Raw genomic sequence first — 18,997 nt, 5'->3', positions numbered from 1 at the left:
GTACATTGTTAGCAATTATATATATTTAAAGAGAGAGATGCACAAATGCAATTTTGTTAAAAATCCCTTACAATTTAATTATAAACATAAAGATGATCTATAAATTACATTAGTAGAAAAAACTACCTATTAGAGACTAACAAGAGGACTTATCTACCTATCATTTGTTTGATTTGAATTTGTCTATGTTTTTGATATGGTGTCAATTTTTGAACAACCTTAAAGAATGGTATGTTATGACTTTCTAGAATTTAATCATATTTGATGAGGACACCAAAGAAAGGAATTGTATTAAAATTGCGTAGGATTTGACTCTTGGAGTGTACTTTGATGTAGATTATGCTGGTTTTATGATGAGGACAATTTTAGGTTATTGTACATTTTTAGGAGACAAACTCATGATTTGAGTAAGTAAAGAATAAGATTTGATGGTAAGATCCAACATAGAAGTAAAAATTTGATCGATGATACAGGGTTATTTGTTGTGGCTAGAAATTATTCCTGAAGATTTTTAAGTTGAATGAAAATGTTTTATAAGGTGCTATTGTAATAATAAGTCAATCATCAATACCACATATAATGTCATGTAATATGATATTATAAAATATATTGAAGTTGATGGACACTTTACGAAGAGAAGTTTGATAATGCTTTATTCCGAAGTTTAAAATTGCGCAATTGGGTATTGAGATATTTTTTCTATGTGAGGAGATGTAAGCCTCAAATCATTAAATTGCGCAAAGAAGAAAACATTATATTAAGTTCAAAACACATATTAAGAAGTAACCTGTTAATATACTAACCTTTTAATTGATTAAAATGTAATATATTAGAATATGGTAAAAGTAATAAGTAATAACTTGTTCAAAATAAGAAGTAACATATTAACATCCAAATATCAAATCATAAAACTAAAAGAATTATACAAATATCAAAGTAAGGCATAATAACTTCGATACAATTAATTCTTATCATCCATCAAAATAAGAACATAATAGGCCAATAAGCTTTGAATTTTTAAATTCAAAAGCCTGATTCATTATTATCACTTAATAAACCTTCTTTAAAATCATAAACATAATGATTTACTTTCTTTATCAGCTCACTTTTAATTGTATCCATGCTTTCTCATTCATCCTTGTATACAGGAAAATTGTCAACATAAATCTCGAGGTGATCAAATGGTCTAAAAGAGAAAAGACGAAGATCAGTGACAAAAAAGCTACAAGAGCTCATGGAGTCGACCAACTGAATATAGCCTACTGACCGAAGAATGACCGATCAGCCAAAAGCCTATCCTACTACTGAATGGTCACCCAAGCCAACAGATACCTACACCAATCACCTTAAGGCATACCGACTGTCACACTCAAAGCCACTCGATTTCCCGGAGTGAAGGTCTATCGACACTCATACAAAATAGCCGACCCACACCAGCTAAGTCGACCGATCCAAAGGTCTGCCGATCGGGAGACTTAAACTTATGGAAGGACGTCAATATCTGTTCCTGATACAAAAATGTGTTAATTTAAGTTATGGATGTGAAAGGGTACCGATATCAGTTATAGATACGGAAATGTGCTAGTATCAATTATAATTACAAAAATGTGTCAAAAGAAGTAATATTGATCTGTAACACCCCTAATTAAGTAAAGGGAAAATTAATAAGAATAAAGACCTATAACTCCCATTGAAGTGGGGGTGAACATGCAATTTTATCAAGGGTCCTCTATTATTATAAATAGGGACCATGTTATGAATAAAAGACGGATAATTTCCTTTGCATTGTTTATCTTGCACTTAAGTGGGGGTGAACATGCAATTTTATCAAGGGTCCTTTATTATTAAAAATAGGGACCATGCTATGAATAAAAGATGGATAATTTCCTTTGCATTGTTTATCTTGCACTCTATATTTTCTTTCTTTTCTCTCTTCTTTCCTACGCTCTATCCTTCTAGGTGTGTTCCAAAGGACAAATCGGGATTCAACAATCATCATCTTAAATCTTAATCGTGTTTCTTTTATTTAATTAATATTATTTAATAAACATATTTATTAGATTTTAAAGCAATAACTATGTTAATAGTAATTCAATTATATCCTCAGCTTTGTATTTTATGACTAAATAAAGGTTTTTTATTAGGGTTATTTTACATATATATATTAAGAAAAATCCAAGGCAAAATTATGTGTGTTTCATCATAATCAAGGCAATATGCACCTTGAGAAAGGCTTCACATTATATGTGGCGTTAGCCTTATGTAATGCACAATGATAAAAAAACCTTATTGCGATTTTTTATAAAATTGTTTAGGCAGGCCATAAGATGGGCCTTATATTGTGCAATTTTAAGCCATGATTTATTTTCTACTTTGCAGTCAAATGAATAATTTGTTAACATTATCACCGAAGGATCAGGGTTAGTCTTTCTGAATTTATTAGGCAAGCTTGGAATGGATGATATCAATTCATTCACTTGAGACATGCGTAATTTCAACTAACGGGACACACATTGACCATGAATTCCACTCTCTTTTCTTCCTCTTTTACTACCACCTAATTAATAAGTGGGATCTATATTTGCCTACTCATCAATTCATGGACTTTTATAATTATTTGTAATTAATATTCTTCCTATTTATGTTTTAGGACTTATGATTAATTTAGTTAATATTCATTGATTTTGTACATTTCCCATTGGAATAAAATACTCAATCAATTCTCTAAAATTTTTCATAAATACGTAAAATATAAATGCTCTCTAAAATTTTTCATAAATACGTAAAATATAAATGCATTTATGTATCACTAGGTAGGCAGACCAAACTAGTGCTATAAAAAAAGCACATTGTTCACAAATAGCTCGTGTTCGGCTCGTTAAACAGCTCATATTCAAATCATTTGTTAAGTAAGCAAGCCGAACACAAACAAATTTTGTAAGCTCAAATTATAAACGACCCAACCACGAACAACCTTTTGTTCAATCGTGTTTGGTTTGTTTTAGCTTGAAATAATGAAATTATATATATTATTTATATAGTAATATTTTATATATAATTATATTTGAGTTGAGATCACCATAGCTTGTATAGTAATGTAATTCTATATATTTTAGTTCAAATCCAACACCTTACATATATTTTTCTAATTAATTTAAACGAACCAATTTCGAGCTGAACAACGGTCTTATACGAACAAGAATATGTAAATTGAGGCGAACATGACATTGTTCTACCAATTTTGAACATTAATTTCGAACGAGTTGAACATGAGCATGTTAGTACACTAGACCAAACAAATCATGATCATCATTACTAATATTAATGTTTTCTGTTGTAGCCTATTTATTATCATTTGAGAAAAACACAGCTTACAATCAAACAAGTTACTATTATCGTATGTATGGAGCATGTTAGTGCACGTCCTAGACATGTTAGGTGTGTTTTAGCAGTGTCTGGCCCCTTTTTTGAATTTAAATGTATTACACATAACTTTCTAGTATGCTATGCACGTTTTGACACGTATAAGAAGTGTGTCTGTGTTTTTAATTTATTTTTTTTAATCTTATGGTTATACATACGTACGTACATGCATATATCCACTTGTTTTTTTTTCATCTTTGTTATCACAGCATTCTTCAATACCTTTTTAGACATGCGAATCAAATAAACTAGTCTGTGTTATTTACTTATTGAATGCATGTAGAATGAGAATTTATAAAATTGACCCTAATAGTTGGGATAAAGTGATGACAATGATTTGGTTTTTTTCATCTTTGTTATCACAGCATTCTTCAATATCTTTTTAGACATGCGAATCAAATAAACTAGTTTGTGTTATTTACTTATTGAATGCATGGAGAATGAGAATTTATAAAATTGACCCTAATAGCTGGGATAAAGAGATGACAATGACTTGTTTTTCTTCAGTTGGCTGATTTTGTGAAATTTCCGCTTGAGAAAGCTGGAGGAATGATTGCAATGATAGATGTGTACTGTCTTTTTAATCGTGCTAGAGGAACAGGTATTTCTCAAATATCTTTTCATAGTACTTCTCCTTAGAATTTCACTTAAACTTTCTGTTGATTTTCACAGAATTAATCTCACCCGAGGATCTTTTGCAAGCCTGCGCTCTTTGGGAAAAATATGAAGTGTATGAACAACAGAACCTTCCATCTTTTTCAGGTTCTAGCACTTCTTTGTGGTTAATTATCACATAGTGTTGCATCAAGAAGCATTTCTTTCTGCAATTACCTACCTTTTTCAAGCTTGCAGTATTTATTATTCATTCCTTTTATGGCTAATCTTGTTTTGTCATTAATTTGAACAGTCCAGTAATGCTTAGAAAGTTTGATAGTGGAGTAATGGTCATTCAGAGCAAGGCCCACAGTGACCAGGAGGTTGTATTCCTCAGTTATATTTGTTATTTCTATTTGGCTTATGCTCCATTTTTTTTTTTTTTTTGGTTCTTAGAAAAAAGTTTTCAAATTCAAATTGTTCCAGTGAATATACACATCTCAGCAACTGGAACTGTTTTTGTTGCTGCCATTATCTTAGCTGATAATTTTCAGTATAATTGTAGGACATCACGAGCAATAACGCTTTAGGAAATGAGAATTTAGTTGGTTGGAGGCAACATTTGTTCTGGCTATAGAACTTGAATCTTAATTTCTGATTTCGTACATGTATTTTTATCTGGCATGAATGTACTATTTTCTTATTTTTTGTCGTTAATCATGCTCTTCTTTGGCTGCATGGTAGCCATAGGATGGGCTAACAAATTTGAGTTTTTACATGTTCAGTGCAAACCTTCATAATATGTTAGTAATAACTGGAATAAGGGGTTGTTTGGTTGATTGAATTAGTGGTGTATAGTAATTATTTTGTAGGGATTTGAAAAAATTATGTGTTTGGTACGAAAATTTATAAATACAATGTAAAGTTTCACACCGTAGTTTATTGTGGCTGAATTTAGAATTCAGTCAATGTGGCCGAATTTGAATTACATCATTCATGTAAAATGTTATAGGCAAGTCTCCGTCGGCTGCAACCTACCTCCTCTGTCGTTGCCGCCTCCGCAGTCCGCAACTGCTGTTTGCAACCTCAGTTGCCACCGTCTTTAGCCTCTTTCCGTCATCGTCGTGGCCATCTCCTTCGCCGCCTGCCCGCCCACTTGTCCGCCCGCTTCCGCCGCCTGCCCCTTGCCCCCTGCCCCCCTTTGCTTAAGTACATTGTTAGCAATCTACTTCAAACCAAAAAATATATGCATAAAGTTTTAAATTTATTTTATAACAAACCAAATAGCTCGAAAGTATTTCAAATACATTCTAATCATAATACTTTGCAAACCTTTTATATTGCATTCATTTCAGCAAACAAACGACTCATAAATATAAAGTGAAATCTCAAATGTCAAGTGATATTTATTATGCTTTATAAAAGATGGGATGGTTTTTCATCTAAAGTTTTATTTTTTCTTGTATGGGCAACAAGATTTAAACTTACAACAACAACAATAACAAAGTCTTTTTTCTATTTGATGCAGTGCTCAGAATTATCTCTTGCAGATCAAGAAATATTTTTATCAATTACTAAGTTTATTTATGGCACTTTTACCTTGTGATCGAAATTTGTGGACTTGCGGTTTACGCATTAATAAGCATAATAATTATAGGAACATATACCTGCGATTTAGTCATATATCATTGTTTTTTCATGTGAATTTGTACATTTTATTCTGTGGGTAGTCTTGTGACCAGATTTGTAAAATGTTATTAACCATCCACTCGAAGCAATTAATTTGAAATCTATGGTTCTAATTTATCAGCTAAGGTTCTTCTTTATTTAATAGTTCTATAAGCAGCAGGCTAACCATCTAACTTTTTTCTTTAATTTTCTTCATGCTACTAATTTTGTAAGTATGGCTGTGCTGTCCTTGCCAAAAATATAAGATTTTCTTAAGCGAGTTGGGACAATGTTTTTCTGACAAAAATATTCTTTTGAAGTTCTTAGCAACATCAAAATTTATTGATACGCTCTATATGACTTTTTGTTATTAAATTGATCATTTATTGTGGGCTATGGAGGTGCCGAGGTGCTTATCAGCATGTACAATGTTTTTCTGACAAAAATATTCTTTTGAAGTTCTTAGCAACATCAAAATTTATTGATACGCCCTTTATGACTTTTTGTTATTAAATTGATCATTTATTGTTTGCTATGGAGGTGCCGAGGTGCTTATCAGCATGTTGGGTGATTTCTTCCTTTGGACTTTTTCAAGTCTAGGGATATGCTGCTGAGCAGTCGGAGTTTTCTTGGGTAGATTATTCTACTTTCTGAGAGATATCTCTTGGAGAGTTCAGAATATCTAGAGTTTATATTAGATCTGAGGGATCAAGATTGCCCATGGGCTCAAGCTCCATAGTTCATCACATTTTAGCGGTAATGTAAAAGAGCACTTTCGATTAAGCACATGACATGTACTCTACATTGGCTATGGCTATATTTGGGTTTGATTTGAGGTATTATTAAGAGATTAGCAGTTAACCTAACTAAGACTCAATGGTTTGGTTTTTCTTGGTTAACCTGGAGGACTTGGTCCACCAATGACAAGGTTTTTTATGTTATGTTGTTTTGGGAATTTGATTACAATTATAGGCTGCTTCCGATCAAGGATCTTAAGTAGATTCATATGGCTATGATGCTTGATGACAGTCACTCTTTCTTTGAGATTTTATAATCGAGACCTAAATGGAATATTCTCAATGAGAGAATTATGAATGCAAATGGTTTGAGGGCGTTTTTATGTGACTACCATTGTTTGGTGGATTGGACTTGATAGATTCATATTGAGGTTATGTCAGAAGCCTAATGCACAGCTAATTCAATGATTTATGATTGAGTTGTTAATTTCATTTATTTTTATGTGACTAGCAGTGTTTAATGGACTAGTCTCAATTGATTCATACTAAAATTAGGTTAGAAATTTAATGATGGCTAAGTCAATCATTCAAATATGAGTCGTGGATTTACATTAGAAAGAAGAATATCCTAGAACATCACCTTAGAAAGAAGAATACCCTAGAACATATGGGTGGATGTGATTTGGAGTTTTGTAGGATATTTTTTGAGATTGCAATTAATATGAATTATTTGACTCAAGACGGTTCTCGATTTTTACTATTGAGGTTAACATTTATATGTTAGAGGAAATTTTGTCATATCAACAAGGTGGCTCAGGTTTAGAAATAATGAGGTGGCATGTGCTTTGCTGAGTTGTTTTTTCTTATATTCGATCCATCAATTTGTGCATAATCCTCATGCCTACTTGACACACCTAATCTTATTTTTATGGTTCAAATATGAGAGAAATGAAGCTCTCAAGGCCCATGCCTTTCTAACTAGTTATGCAATAAAATGTAAAAGGGCATTTACATACATTGCACACAAGTCGTATGTATTTACTATCTCACATCTAAACTTTCATATTTACGCACATAACACTCAAGTCTTTAATATCACATAAAAAATAGCACTACTATCACTTTTTCAAAGTGAAGTATATCACATCAAAAATAGCACTACTATCACTTTTTCAAAATGAACTACAACTTTTCATGCATAGGTTTAAAACATCAATATGCTATGTATGTAAATATGAAAGTTTAGGTGTGAGATATGTAAATACATAAGAATTGTGTGCTATGTTTGTTAATTTCACAAAATAAAAAAAGAGAATTCTAACACAAACCTTGAGCTTTGAAGTTATTAACTATGTGAATCATACAATAAAAAGTAATAGCAATCATTTATGACTGGATGGAAGTAAATAGTCAAAACCCATGAAGAGAGTTCGCCTGATTTAATCTTAATAACTAGAGGATTAGTTTTGACAACTATGAGGTTGGGAAGAATGATGCTTGAACGAAAAGATAAGAGTTGGAGAGTTTGGTGGAAGTAATTAAATGTTAGCAATATATGAAATCCCATTGTTTATGTTTTAATTGTTAATTTGATTTAATATTGTTTTAAGTTCTGGTATGTGTTAATGTTTGGAATGTTTTTTAACCATAAGTCAATGATGTTTAATTGGATATTTTTTAAGATATTGTTTTCATTATCTTATTAAAAGTAATGCCTTCTATTGAATATGGTATGCGTTTCCATCAACATGATATTAGAGTAGTGTTAGAAACCCTAACCACCACTCTACCTTCTCTTTGATTCTTTCCAATTTATGAGCGGAAGGTAATAAAGGATTTTTTTTGCTTACCTAGTTCCATAAAAGTAATATTTCTAGGCTTTATACCATTTTCTTGACTTGTTATCTCTAAAAGGAATGTTCAACCCATCCTTGAATATTGTGATACCCCTACAGGGTAAGTGGGGGAGCGTGTTGACCTAATAGTATGGAAAAGATAAAATAAGGAATTTTTATTATTGTATTTTGTAATCAGCTCCATATATAACTTTAGCATAAACTATCTCCATTGATGGCAGATTTTATAATTTCCAGCAATGTAACTACTTTGTAGATGGTTCTTTGGGTTACTAGTGTTTTGTCTTACTTCTCATTGATTTTCTTATTCTATACTTATTATGGGGATCTTATTGGCAATGGCAGCCATGTTTGTGGTGGCAATACTGATTGTGGTCATGTTCATAATGGAATCAATGGTGTTTTCCCTCCAACATCTAGTTAAGCACTCTTAAGTGTCTTTGTTTGAATTTTATGTCGTTTCCTTCTATGGTTCTATAGTTGTTGCTCCATGGATTTCATTTGTTAGTTCAAGTTGAGCAACACATAGGATAGGTAATTGATAGTTATAATCCTTATCTAGTCATCTCCTCTTGCTATTGTTACTAATATAGGATTTTCTTCGCTTACCTAGTTCCATAAAAGTAATATTTCTAGGTTATCTACTATTTTCTTGACTTGTTATCTCTAAAATGCAATGGTCAACCCATCCTTCAATATTATGGTACCCTGCAGGGTAAGTGGGGCGAGCGCATTGACCTAACAGCATGGAAGAGATAATAGAAGGAATTTTTTATTACTGCATTTTGCACTAAGCTCCATATATAAGTTTAGGATAGACAATCTCTCTTGATGGTAAATTTTATAATCTCCAACAATGTAACTACTCTCTAGATGGTTCTTTAGGTTAATAGTGTTTTGTCTTTCTTCTCATTGCTTTTCTTATTCTATCCTTATTATGGGGATCGTAGTGGCAATGACAGCCATGATTGTGGAGGCTTTACTGATTGTGGTCATGTTCATAGTGAAATTAATGGTGTTTTCACTCCAACCATCTCTTTCAATACTATCACTTTTTCTCAAGAAGATTTTGATACCATTGTTCGGCACTCTTAAATATTGTTGCTTGAATTTTCTGTCATTTCCTCCTATGGTTCTACAGTTGTTGCTCCATGGATTTCATATTTTAGTTCAAGTTGTGCAGCGCGTAGGATAGGTAATTGATAGTTATTCTCCTTATCAACTCTTCTCCTCTTGTTATTGTTACTAATATAGGATTTTCATTGTTTACGTAGTTCCATAAAAGTAATATTTATGGTCTATATACTAATTTCTTGAACTGTTATCTCTAAAATGGGATGGTCAACCCATTCTTGAATATTATGGTATCCTACAGAGAAAGTGGGGGAGCGCATTGACCTAACAGTATGGAAGAGATAATATGTGAATTTTTTCATTACTGCATTTTGCACGAAGCTCCATATATAGCTTTAGCATAGACAGTCTTCATTGATGGTAGATTTTATATTCTCCAATAATGTAACTGCTCTCTAGGTGATTTTTTAGGTTAATAGTGTTTTTGTCTTTCTTCTCATTGATTTTCTTATTCTATCCTTATTATGGGGGATCATAGTGGCAATGACAGCCATGATTGCGGTGGCTATACTGATTATGGTCATGTTCATAGTGGAATTAATGTTGTTTTCATTCCAACTTTCTCTTTCAACACTATCGCTCTTCCTCAAGAAGATTTTGATGGCTTTGTTCGACACTGTAAAGTATTTTTGTTTGAATTTAATGCCATTTCGTCGTATGGTTTTACAGTTGTTGCTCCATGGATTTCATATTTTAGTTTAAGTTGTGCCGCACGTTGAAGAGGTAATTGATAGTTATTCTCCTTATCTAGTCCTCTCCTTTTGCTATTGTTACTAATAGTCTCCTATTTTTAGGAAAGTTTCTCTCTCCATGGGCTTATTCCTTTCAAATGTTTTATATGTTTTCAAATTTCTCGTCAATAACTTTTTTTTCAATTTGTAACTAAAATGTGTTGGTGCTTTATAGCTTCGCATGTGTCTTAAGAGTCTTTTTATGATTTCAATATGATGAATTTGATTGGTGAAGGTGTTGATGCTGGTTTAGTTTTCCACTTAACAAATGAGGTTTCTTTCTTGCTTTTTCCACCACCATACTATGTCTTATTTGAAGCATTGTTGTTTAGATCATTCTCTACCACTAGAGTTCAAGATTTTATTACTACTACCTTGTAACTCTTGCCAGCTTGGTTAACATTACCCCATGAATTTGGCCTCCTTTATTTCAAGTTATAATAGTGTTTTATTTGAGTTACTTTATTTAGGTTGTTTGGGGTCCTTGTCTGATGTTACCCTTTAAGGTTTAAGTATCTTGTTACTTTTGTTGACTATCTTTCTAGAGTCACATGGGTGTATTTGCTACGGGCAAGTGCAAAGTTTTATTTGTCTTCCACCTCTTATCTCAAAAAATAAAAATTTATTTTCTATTATGCTTGATATGTTTAATATTATAATGTTCTAGAATATATTTACTTTTAATTTCTTTCATTCATCAAGCTTTCATTCCTTGGCTTAGTTGAATGAGGATGCTCAATTAAATCACTGTCAGCTACTCAGCATAGCCCATACCATAATATTTTATATAAATATTTATCCTCAATTTTTTTTGTATGCCATCTTATTAATTATATTTTTCCTACAATTCTTGCTTATGTCACCACATTCATTATTCTCTAGCCAGTGCAGTCCCTTTTTCCACTCCAATCTAGATTTTTTTATTGTGTTTGCTTTGCACATTCTTTTTATATTTTGTGATTCTTGGGTACTTCTATTTTCATAAAGTCTATCGTCGTTATGACCTAACTTATAGACATATACTTCAGTTGATGTTTCTTTTCTTAAGCACTTACCCTATTATTCTTCATCTTCTTCCATTGAAACATCCTCTGCACATGTTTTGCTTCCTTCTAAAGCATGTACCTATATTCCCACCTTTGTAGTCTTACACAGGATCACCTCATTCTTGTCTTGCAACACCTCTATCCATTTCATCACAATCATTCGATCATCAACCTTGTGGAGAGGTGTATGATCTTCATTTAGCCATTCTCATTTGGAATGGTAAACACTAATGTATCGATCTTTCTTCTCCATCTTATATATCTTTTGTTTATATTTCCTCTATTTTTAATTATTTTATCTTTTCTTTGTCATTAATTTGTATTCCTATCACATTCCAGGAGGCTTTACAATATCTTCGGTGAAAACAAGCTATTGATATAGAAATGATTGCCTTTCTAACTTATCAAACATGGGAGTAAATTAATCTTCTTGGCATTAAACCAGTTTAATGTCAATGAGTTTGCATCGTCATGCTTCATTTTGATAGCTCTATTGATAAACTTCAGCCACTTAAAACCGTCAAGAATTTACAAAAAGTTTATTGACTGCTTTGACACATTCTTGTCTTTATTCACACTCAACTCACTCTATATTTTTCTTGTCACCATCAATCATGGTTATCCAGTTTATAAATACATGTGAGTACTGGATTTTTTATGACAACCCCATTAAAGCAATTTTATTGGACCAAACGCTAAGGTATGTTGATCATGGGAAGGCCAGATTATCTAAGTTCAAATAAGGCTATATAAGTTTATGCAAAGGCTTTGGGCTTGGCTCAATAAGTTTTTCAAAGCATTTGCTGAAGTTGACCTTTGTTATAATTTAAGAGATCACTCCCCTTCTGGTAGACATGTTTGATCCAACTCTATTATTTTGTCAGTCTATGTAAATAAAATTTATTTATTAAGAGTGATAAAAAAAGGGGTTATTGAAAAATAATACTCCATTTTTAGCAATGGTTTCTTATCAAACACTTGATTATCCTAAATATTTTTTGGGATTTTCGTTTGTCTATAATAAAAAATACTTTAAAGAAAAATACAGCAAAGACCATCTTGATCATGTTGATATTTTTTGTTGTAAATATCTCTAATATTCCCATAGAAACTCAAATTATTGCTAATGAAGCATAAATCTTTAAGAATGTTTTTGTTATTAAGGTTGATTGGTAAATTGATCTTACTATGACCAAATTTTAACAATCTTTTCTCTTAATTTTTATTTCAAACACATTTATAAAATAGGAATTTTAAATCAAATCAAGTTGCCCCACTATTTGGCAACTTGGTCTTTGCTTTTGCCAGGGTGCCAATATTTATGCTTTTACATGAAAAATTTTAAAAATTATTGTATTAAAATGAATTTAGATTTTTTTCTAATATTTATTTTATTATTTCAATTTTATATAATTAATTTTTAAGCTAGAACTTAGATTTAGTTTAAGCAATTGATGATTTTGCTTGAGCTTTGATTAATTTAAATTTATATTTGATTTAAGTTTTATGTTCATTTTTAGTTACTTATATTCGAAACGAGACAGTCCACGTTAAATTAGGACATCTTTTATGCCTATTAAATTGATTAAAGAAATTCAACATTTTAGTAATGCATATTTGTTAAGGTAAATTGATTGCATGGAAGTGTAAAAAATAAATTATTGTTATCAATTCAAACGTTGAGACAAAATACAAACCAATGACACTATATATGTAAAATGATACGGATGAAGACAATCTTAGAGGAATTTATTTTGTGAACTGCAGAACCAAAGGTCTTAAACTATGATAATCTTTTTATCGTTTATATCATTTGTAATTTTATATTTCATGAAAAAATAAACTTATTGTCACTTCATTTAGAATACAAGATTGTCAAAGAATATTGTTATTTGTGATCCCAACACAAAATAATATATTTACCAAAGTTTGGGTCTAAACTATGCATCAAGCTATGCTCCACCCCAAGTGTTTGCAACAGCCTTTTTTATAGAAAGTATTCTTTTTATAATAATTGAATCATGTGTAGTCGAAATTGTTTTGTAGCATACCTTGTTCGTTCCCTTTTTATTGATAAGGGACATTTTTACCAAGCACGAATCATATAAATGCCTTTTCTCTCAAAAACATTGATTTTCTAGAATAATTTTATATGATTCATATATAATTTGGTTACATTGCAATGAAGAAAAAATGATTTCTCAAGTCCTTAGAGATCTATTCAAGTGATAGAAGATTAATTGAAAGGAAAAATATATTTATTGGTTGAAATCCTGGTTATTTTGTTCTATTTGTAGTTTCTAAAACTAAATGTGAATTTTATTAACAGTATTGTTTATGGTTGTAAATGAATCAATATGCTTGATAAGCTACTTGTGGCTCAGCTTAGTTAGATCCCATTCATGAGCATTTGATTAACTAATTGAATAGTTTTATAAATAGTTGATTGATAAATGAATAAGCTTGATTAGCTTGGTGTTCGCTTTTTTTATTATTATGAGCAGTTTCTTCTAAATATGAACATTTTAATTAAAAATCTCAATTATGGGTTGATAATATGCTCATTTAAAACTCGATTATAAATTTATTTAATATGTAATTATGTGTAAGTTTTGTTCATTCCTATATTGGATTGATTTTGTCCATGAACATAAGCTACTTGTTTACATTTGTTAAAATATTTGTTATTTAATAGTTTGTTGGATTAAACTTGTTTTTTAATCTCAATAAATTGTTTATCAATAGGCTCGATAAAGCTTTTTTAGTTACTGAAAAACTGCTTGATATTGTTGCTAGTTAATATGTTTGTTTGATTAGATAATGAGCTTAACTCAAACTAAGCTCGGGCACCAATAACTTTAAATGAATTGATTTTGAAAGGGACTGCAAATACTTTGATTGTGCTTGAGGTTTCTGGAAATGAGCTCAAGCTTGAGCAAGCTCCTATTCGGCTTGACTTGATTTCATTTGTTGCCCTAGTGTTGCTTCCTGGGAATTAGAAATTAGTAGTTTGCTATGATGATTAAATAGATGGTAACATATCTGATAGGATAAATGTTCCCATCCCATTGAGCAACTATCGAGTTGGCATGATCAATTTTGTTCATGTTCATATTTGGCTCAAGTGATTGAGCTTGCAAAAATGGTTGAAAGAGTTATTCATGTTCAGCTTAACTATTATCGTGTTCATATTTGTGTCAAAAAAAGTAATTGAGTTGAACATGGATGATTCATAGAAGGAAAGTTTTTTGACAGTGATAGATGAAATCCATTGCCATTTGTTGAAAATATTGTCTCCCACAGTTATGCAATCTAACAACGGCTACATCAGGTCGAAGGCACCAATGGCTATTAGATAGGCTTGAAGGGTTTTTTGGCATCCTACCATTCTTTTTTCTGATAAGGTGCACCCCTTTTTGTATTCTAGATGGTGGTTTACATGATAATTGTCATAGCATGTTCAATTTGAAGTATTCTCACAATGGCTACATTGAGGTCATTTTACTTCAAGTAGATATCTATCTTAAACCTCTTTCGATTTAGTTTCTCTATTGCTTTAATCACTTCCACTTCAATTTGAAGTATTCTCACAATGGCTACATTGAGATCATTTTACTTCAAGTAGATATTTATCTTAAACCTCTTTTGATTTAGTTTCTCTATTGCTTTAATCACTTCCATTAAGTTGTTGAGAGCATCATCTGCCTTTTTTTTTTCCTTCACCCCGATTTTTTGTATTGCGTTGCTCTCAAGTTCATCATCTGTGAATATTCCTCTTCTTATTAGTTTGGAACAGCCTGTCAACTTTTTTCTAGCTATAACATTCCCTCATGAACCTTCCTGACATCAGAGCATTATTTTTATCAGAATTGCTGATTTTCATTCTTTATGTAGTTAATTAAGCGCTCTGTTATTTTTAAGCATAAGCTTCTACTTCTGAAAACTCCCATTACGAAACTAACTAAAGAATAGTGATTGTGATCCCCATGTGCTGAGCAAGACACGCTTTTCTTAACAATTTGATTGGGGTAATCAGTCCTGAAACATCACTTGTGATCATTTTTATAATTAGCTGAGTAAATACAACTTATATATCAGGTTGTAAGTTGTAACTCTCTGGGCTGAAATGTGTTTTTTAGATGACTGCAAACATTTTATTGGTCCAACATCATGGAATAACTTTTTGTTCCAATCAGGTTTTCGCTTACTTGTGTTGCATACACTTAATCCCCTAATTTAGTCGCCTTAAAGAGACTTTTATTATAATGATTATATGTGTCGAACTAGGGGTCTGGCTCCTTTATGGAAAACATGCACCTAAAATATTTGCTGTATACTGTCTCTCCACTTTTTTTGCAGAAATTTAATGAACATTTTTTTTTCATAAGTTGCTAATGTTTTATATGATGTAGGTTTTTACAAGAATAGCCTCTCTTGCACAGAAGCCAGATGCTCTGAAAAAGGGCATAAGTCCCAGTGATGCAGCTTTAACACTAGGTATTGCACCAGCTCTTGCCAAAGAACACCTGTTAAACGCTGAAAATAGAGGTATATACAAATATCAACTCTTTGTTTTAAAGAATTGCAGCAGCTTACATAGTTCCATGAGTTTTCAATCTTTTCTTTTTCCAGGTCTTTTGTGCAGAGATGTCAGTCCAGAGGGTTTTCGTTTTTATGCCAATATTTTCAAAGAGTTTGAGCAAGGAGATATTTACTTGTAAGTGCTTTGCATTGAATTGTAATTTTTTTTTGGATTTTTTATGCTATTTTTATCCTTCTTGATCTCTGTGACAGATTCTCTAGGAAATTTCTGGGAGCAATATAAGTTAATCCTTTACTATAGTAGGGTGCATCTTTGCACTTTGTATATATTGTTTCAGTTTTTATCGGATGTAAGCATGCATTGCATCATGCCTTCGGTTGATTTATGGATTTTACTCGTCGGTTTTAATCATTTGCATGGTCATTTTAAAAATGTACATGTTCATGTAAGATATGTTGTCAATACTCATAATCCTTTACTAAATTGTTCTGCATGTTATTTTAAAAGCGGATCATTCCGATCAGGTGTTAGTGAAATGGTGAACAATGCAGATAGTTTTAACATTTATGGGGAGTATTTTTTGATCGACAAAAAGACTAATTTAATTTATAAAATAGAAGTGCACATTTCCTATCAATCCATCAGTCCAAGGGCTCATTTGGGTTTCTTCTAGTAGGAAAACATGTTTAGAAAAATTGATGAGTTTATTAGATTCCATTTTGTCGGTTCAAGTATACTCTTTGTATAAAATTCCATTTTGTCAGCTCAACCAAACTTAAATTCAACTTGAAAAATTCGATTTTGAGTTGATCCGATTACTGTTTGTATAGAGTTGAGGTTTAAGTTATATCCTTGATTGTTATTTGGCTCATGTTTGGGCATATTTAAATAACCCAAAATTAATTTGAAATTATTTTTGTTTTGGTTAAGTGGATTCTGAATATTTTAATTGGACTAAACATGTTATATTTAGGTTAAGTTGTGTTAATCTAAAAAAATATATAATCTAGATAATAAAATGGTTAGATGAGTCGGGCTCAGGGATTTTAATTGGACTAAACATGTTATATTTAGGTTAATTAAGTTGTGTTAATCTAAAAATATATATAATCTATATAATAAAATGGTTAGATGAGTCGGGCTCAGGTTAGGTTGGTTTAGGCCAAATATTTTAATGCTCGGGTCGGATTTGGAGTCGAGCATATTTCAGTTGGGTCTAGGGGTGTAAAAGAGCTGAACTTAAGCGAGCTTGAGGCTTGTTCGTGTTCGCTTGTTCAATTTTTTTTTTTCGCTCATGTTCAGCTCATGCTTGAACTATTTTTTTTTTTTTAGGCTTATGTTCAGCTCATGTTTGAACTGACTCTTGATTAGCCTGTTTGTATTCAGCTTGATCCAAACTCGTTCGCTCGAATTAAGTTCGTGTTCGGCTCGATATAATTAATAAAATTATTATATTTTAAAAAATTGTTATTTTTACTGAACATGGTTTGAATACTTCATTTCCGTGCCATTTTTTTGTTTTTTTTTTAATTTTTTGTATGGGAAATGCTTAGTTTTTGCTTTTAAAATCATTTCTCACAACTTACCTAGACGTTATTCTGGACGTGGGACTAAAAAGAGCGCGACGGCGTGAGATTAAGGAATGCGGGGTCCTGTCATTCCTGCAGGTTGTAGCGGGGAGCTGCTCAATTCTAGAAGTTATTTTAATTTTTAGGGTCATTTACATACACACCACCCAAATCCAATGTGTATTTTCTTTTGTGTGAACACATAATCAGTGGATATTCTGTCAAAATAATGAATAGTGATCCTTTTTGTAGAAATCCTACTAAAATAGGGATAAAAAATAGCTGAACTAAGGAGAGTTGAATCAAATCCACTTGAAACAATAATCTTAGGGGCTGTTTGTGTTCACGTTATTTTTTATTTTCCATTTCATGTTTTTGTTTTGTTCTGATTTGAAATAAAATATATTTGTCATATTGAAAATAAAAATAACTTATTTTTTAGTCATTTTGAGTGATTTCAAGAACAACTAAAAATAAAAAACAAGAATAAATGAAAAACTCACCAAACAAATATATATTTAAAGGGAAAAATAGTAATAAAATTGATTTTAAATAGGCTCTAAATGTTTCAAGTTAATTAAAACATTAGAGAACATATCGTTAACACCAACATCATCCTTATGATTAGATAGAAAATGGAGAAAAAAAACCGCAATTTATGCATAATTTTGTTCCGAGCTAGAGCTAGTCCTCAATAATAGAGTTACAAAATAAATAAATAAATAATTGTGATTAGTTCGCTGCAGCTGATGATAATGATGAATGTCAAACTGCATCTTTCTTTGCTTGCAGATATAGCTAAACATTTTTATCTTTCCAGGGTTAAAGATCACGGTCTTTATGAAGCGTGGATATCCGCTGCATCGTTGGTCTCTTCTTCATAGAGTGCATGGACATGATAGAACTTTCTTAAGGCCGGAGTGGATCTGACCACCTGAAGGTATGCATGGCTACATGAAATTGTTTCCTGGAAATATAGTTTCAAAAAAGAAAAACTCTCTTATTATTAATGCCTTGACTGATGATTTTTTTTTCTTTGGATGCTAAACACCCCCCACACCCCCCCATATTGCCCATTATTGTAAGCAAAGTTTTTGGTGGTTTGTAAGTTTTGGTAATTTTATTTCTCAATGTCTCGTGGATCTATTAGATTTATATCATCTCTGCCAAATTTAATTGAGCTAGTTGCTATGAGATTATATGCATAACTCAAATAAATGCAGAAAAATTCATTCTCATCAATTCTACACATGGAATCACGAATGATTGGATGTAGGTTCTCTACAATTATTATGGTTAAGTTCATTATGCAATTATTCCTATACTAGCTGTTATTTTCATGTTTTGAAGAGTAAAGATTTAATTTCTTGCATTTTATGGAATTTATGATTGTGATTGAGGATTTTTACTGTTCAAATTAACTTGATAAGTGAAAAGGATATAAATGCAAATGTTCGAGACCATTTCAGGCTTGGCAATAAATGATTTGGTTGTTGAGAGTTTTAACCAAATTCATCCATTAGGCACGCGGCGACACTCACTTTTTCGTAGCATTATTTTACATCATTTTTTTAATGAATCAAAGTTCCCTGGGTAATATAATTACTGTTCCGTTTGTTTTCGATCCAAGCTGTATTCCAAAAAATTATTGCTTCAAGACACCTAATGCAAATTTGCATCAGGTGTCCAATTAAAAT

General features: G+C 31.6%; 1 protein-coding gene across 1 annotated transcript in view; it reads left to right on the top strand.

Annotated features, from left to right (window-relative positions):
- LOC110027024 (vacuolar protein sorting-associated protein 36) overlaps positions 1–18,359 on the top strand; it is a 34,665-nt gene extending 16,306 nt beyond the window's left edge. The window contains exons 3-8 of the mRNA XM_020728284.1: positions 3,931–4,024; positions 4,096–4,153; positions 4,331–4,400; positions 15,602–15,737; positions 15,822–15,906; positions 18,121–18,359. Coding sequence (XP_020583943.1) covers positions 3,931–4,024; positions 4,096–4,153; positions 4,331–4,400; positions 15,602–15,737; positions 15,822–15,906; positions 18,121–18,184 — 507 coding nt within the window. The 3' untranslated portion in view covers positions 18,185–18,359. The remainder of the gene's footprint in view (positions 1–3,930; positions 4,025–4,095; positions 4,154–4,330; positions 4,401–15,601; positions 15,738–15,821; positions 15,907–18,120) is intronic.
- Positions 18,360–18,997: the final 638 nt, after the last annotated feature.

Source organism: Phalaenopsis equestris, unplaced genomic scaffold (genome assembly GCF_001263595.1).
Source record: "Phalaenopsis equestris unplaced genomic scaffold, ASM126359v1 Scaffold000411, whole genome shotgun sequence".
Lineage (NCBI taxonomy): Eukaryota > Viridiplantae > Streptophyta > Magnoliopsida > Asparagales > Orchidaceae > Phalaenopsis > Phalaenopsis equestris.
Note: the sequence above shows the minus strand (reverse complement) of the source record. Positions and strands in the feature narration are given on the sequence as shown.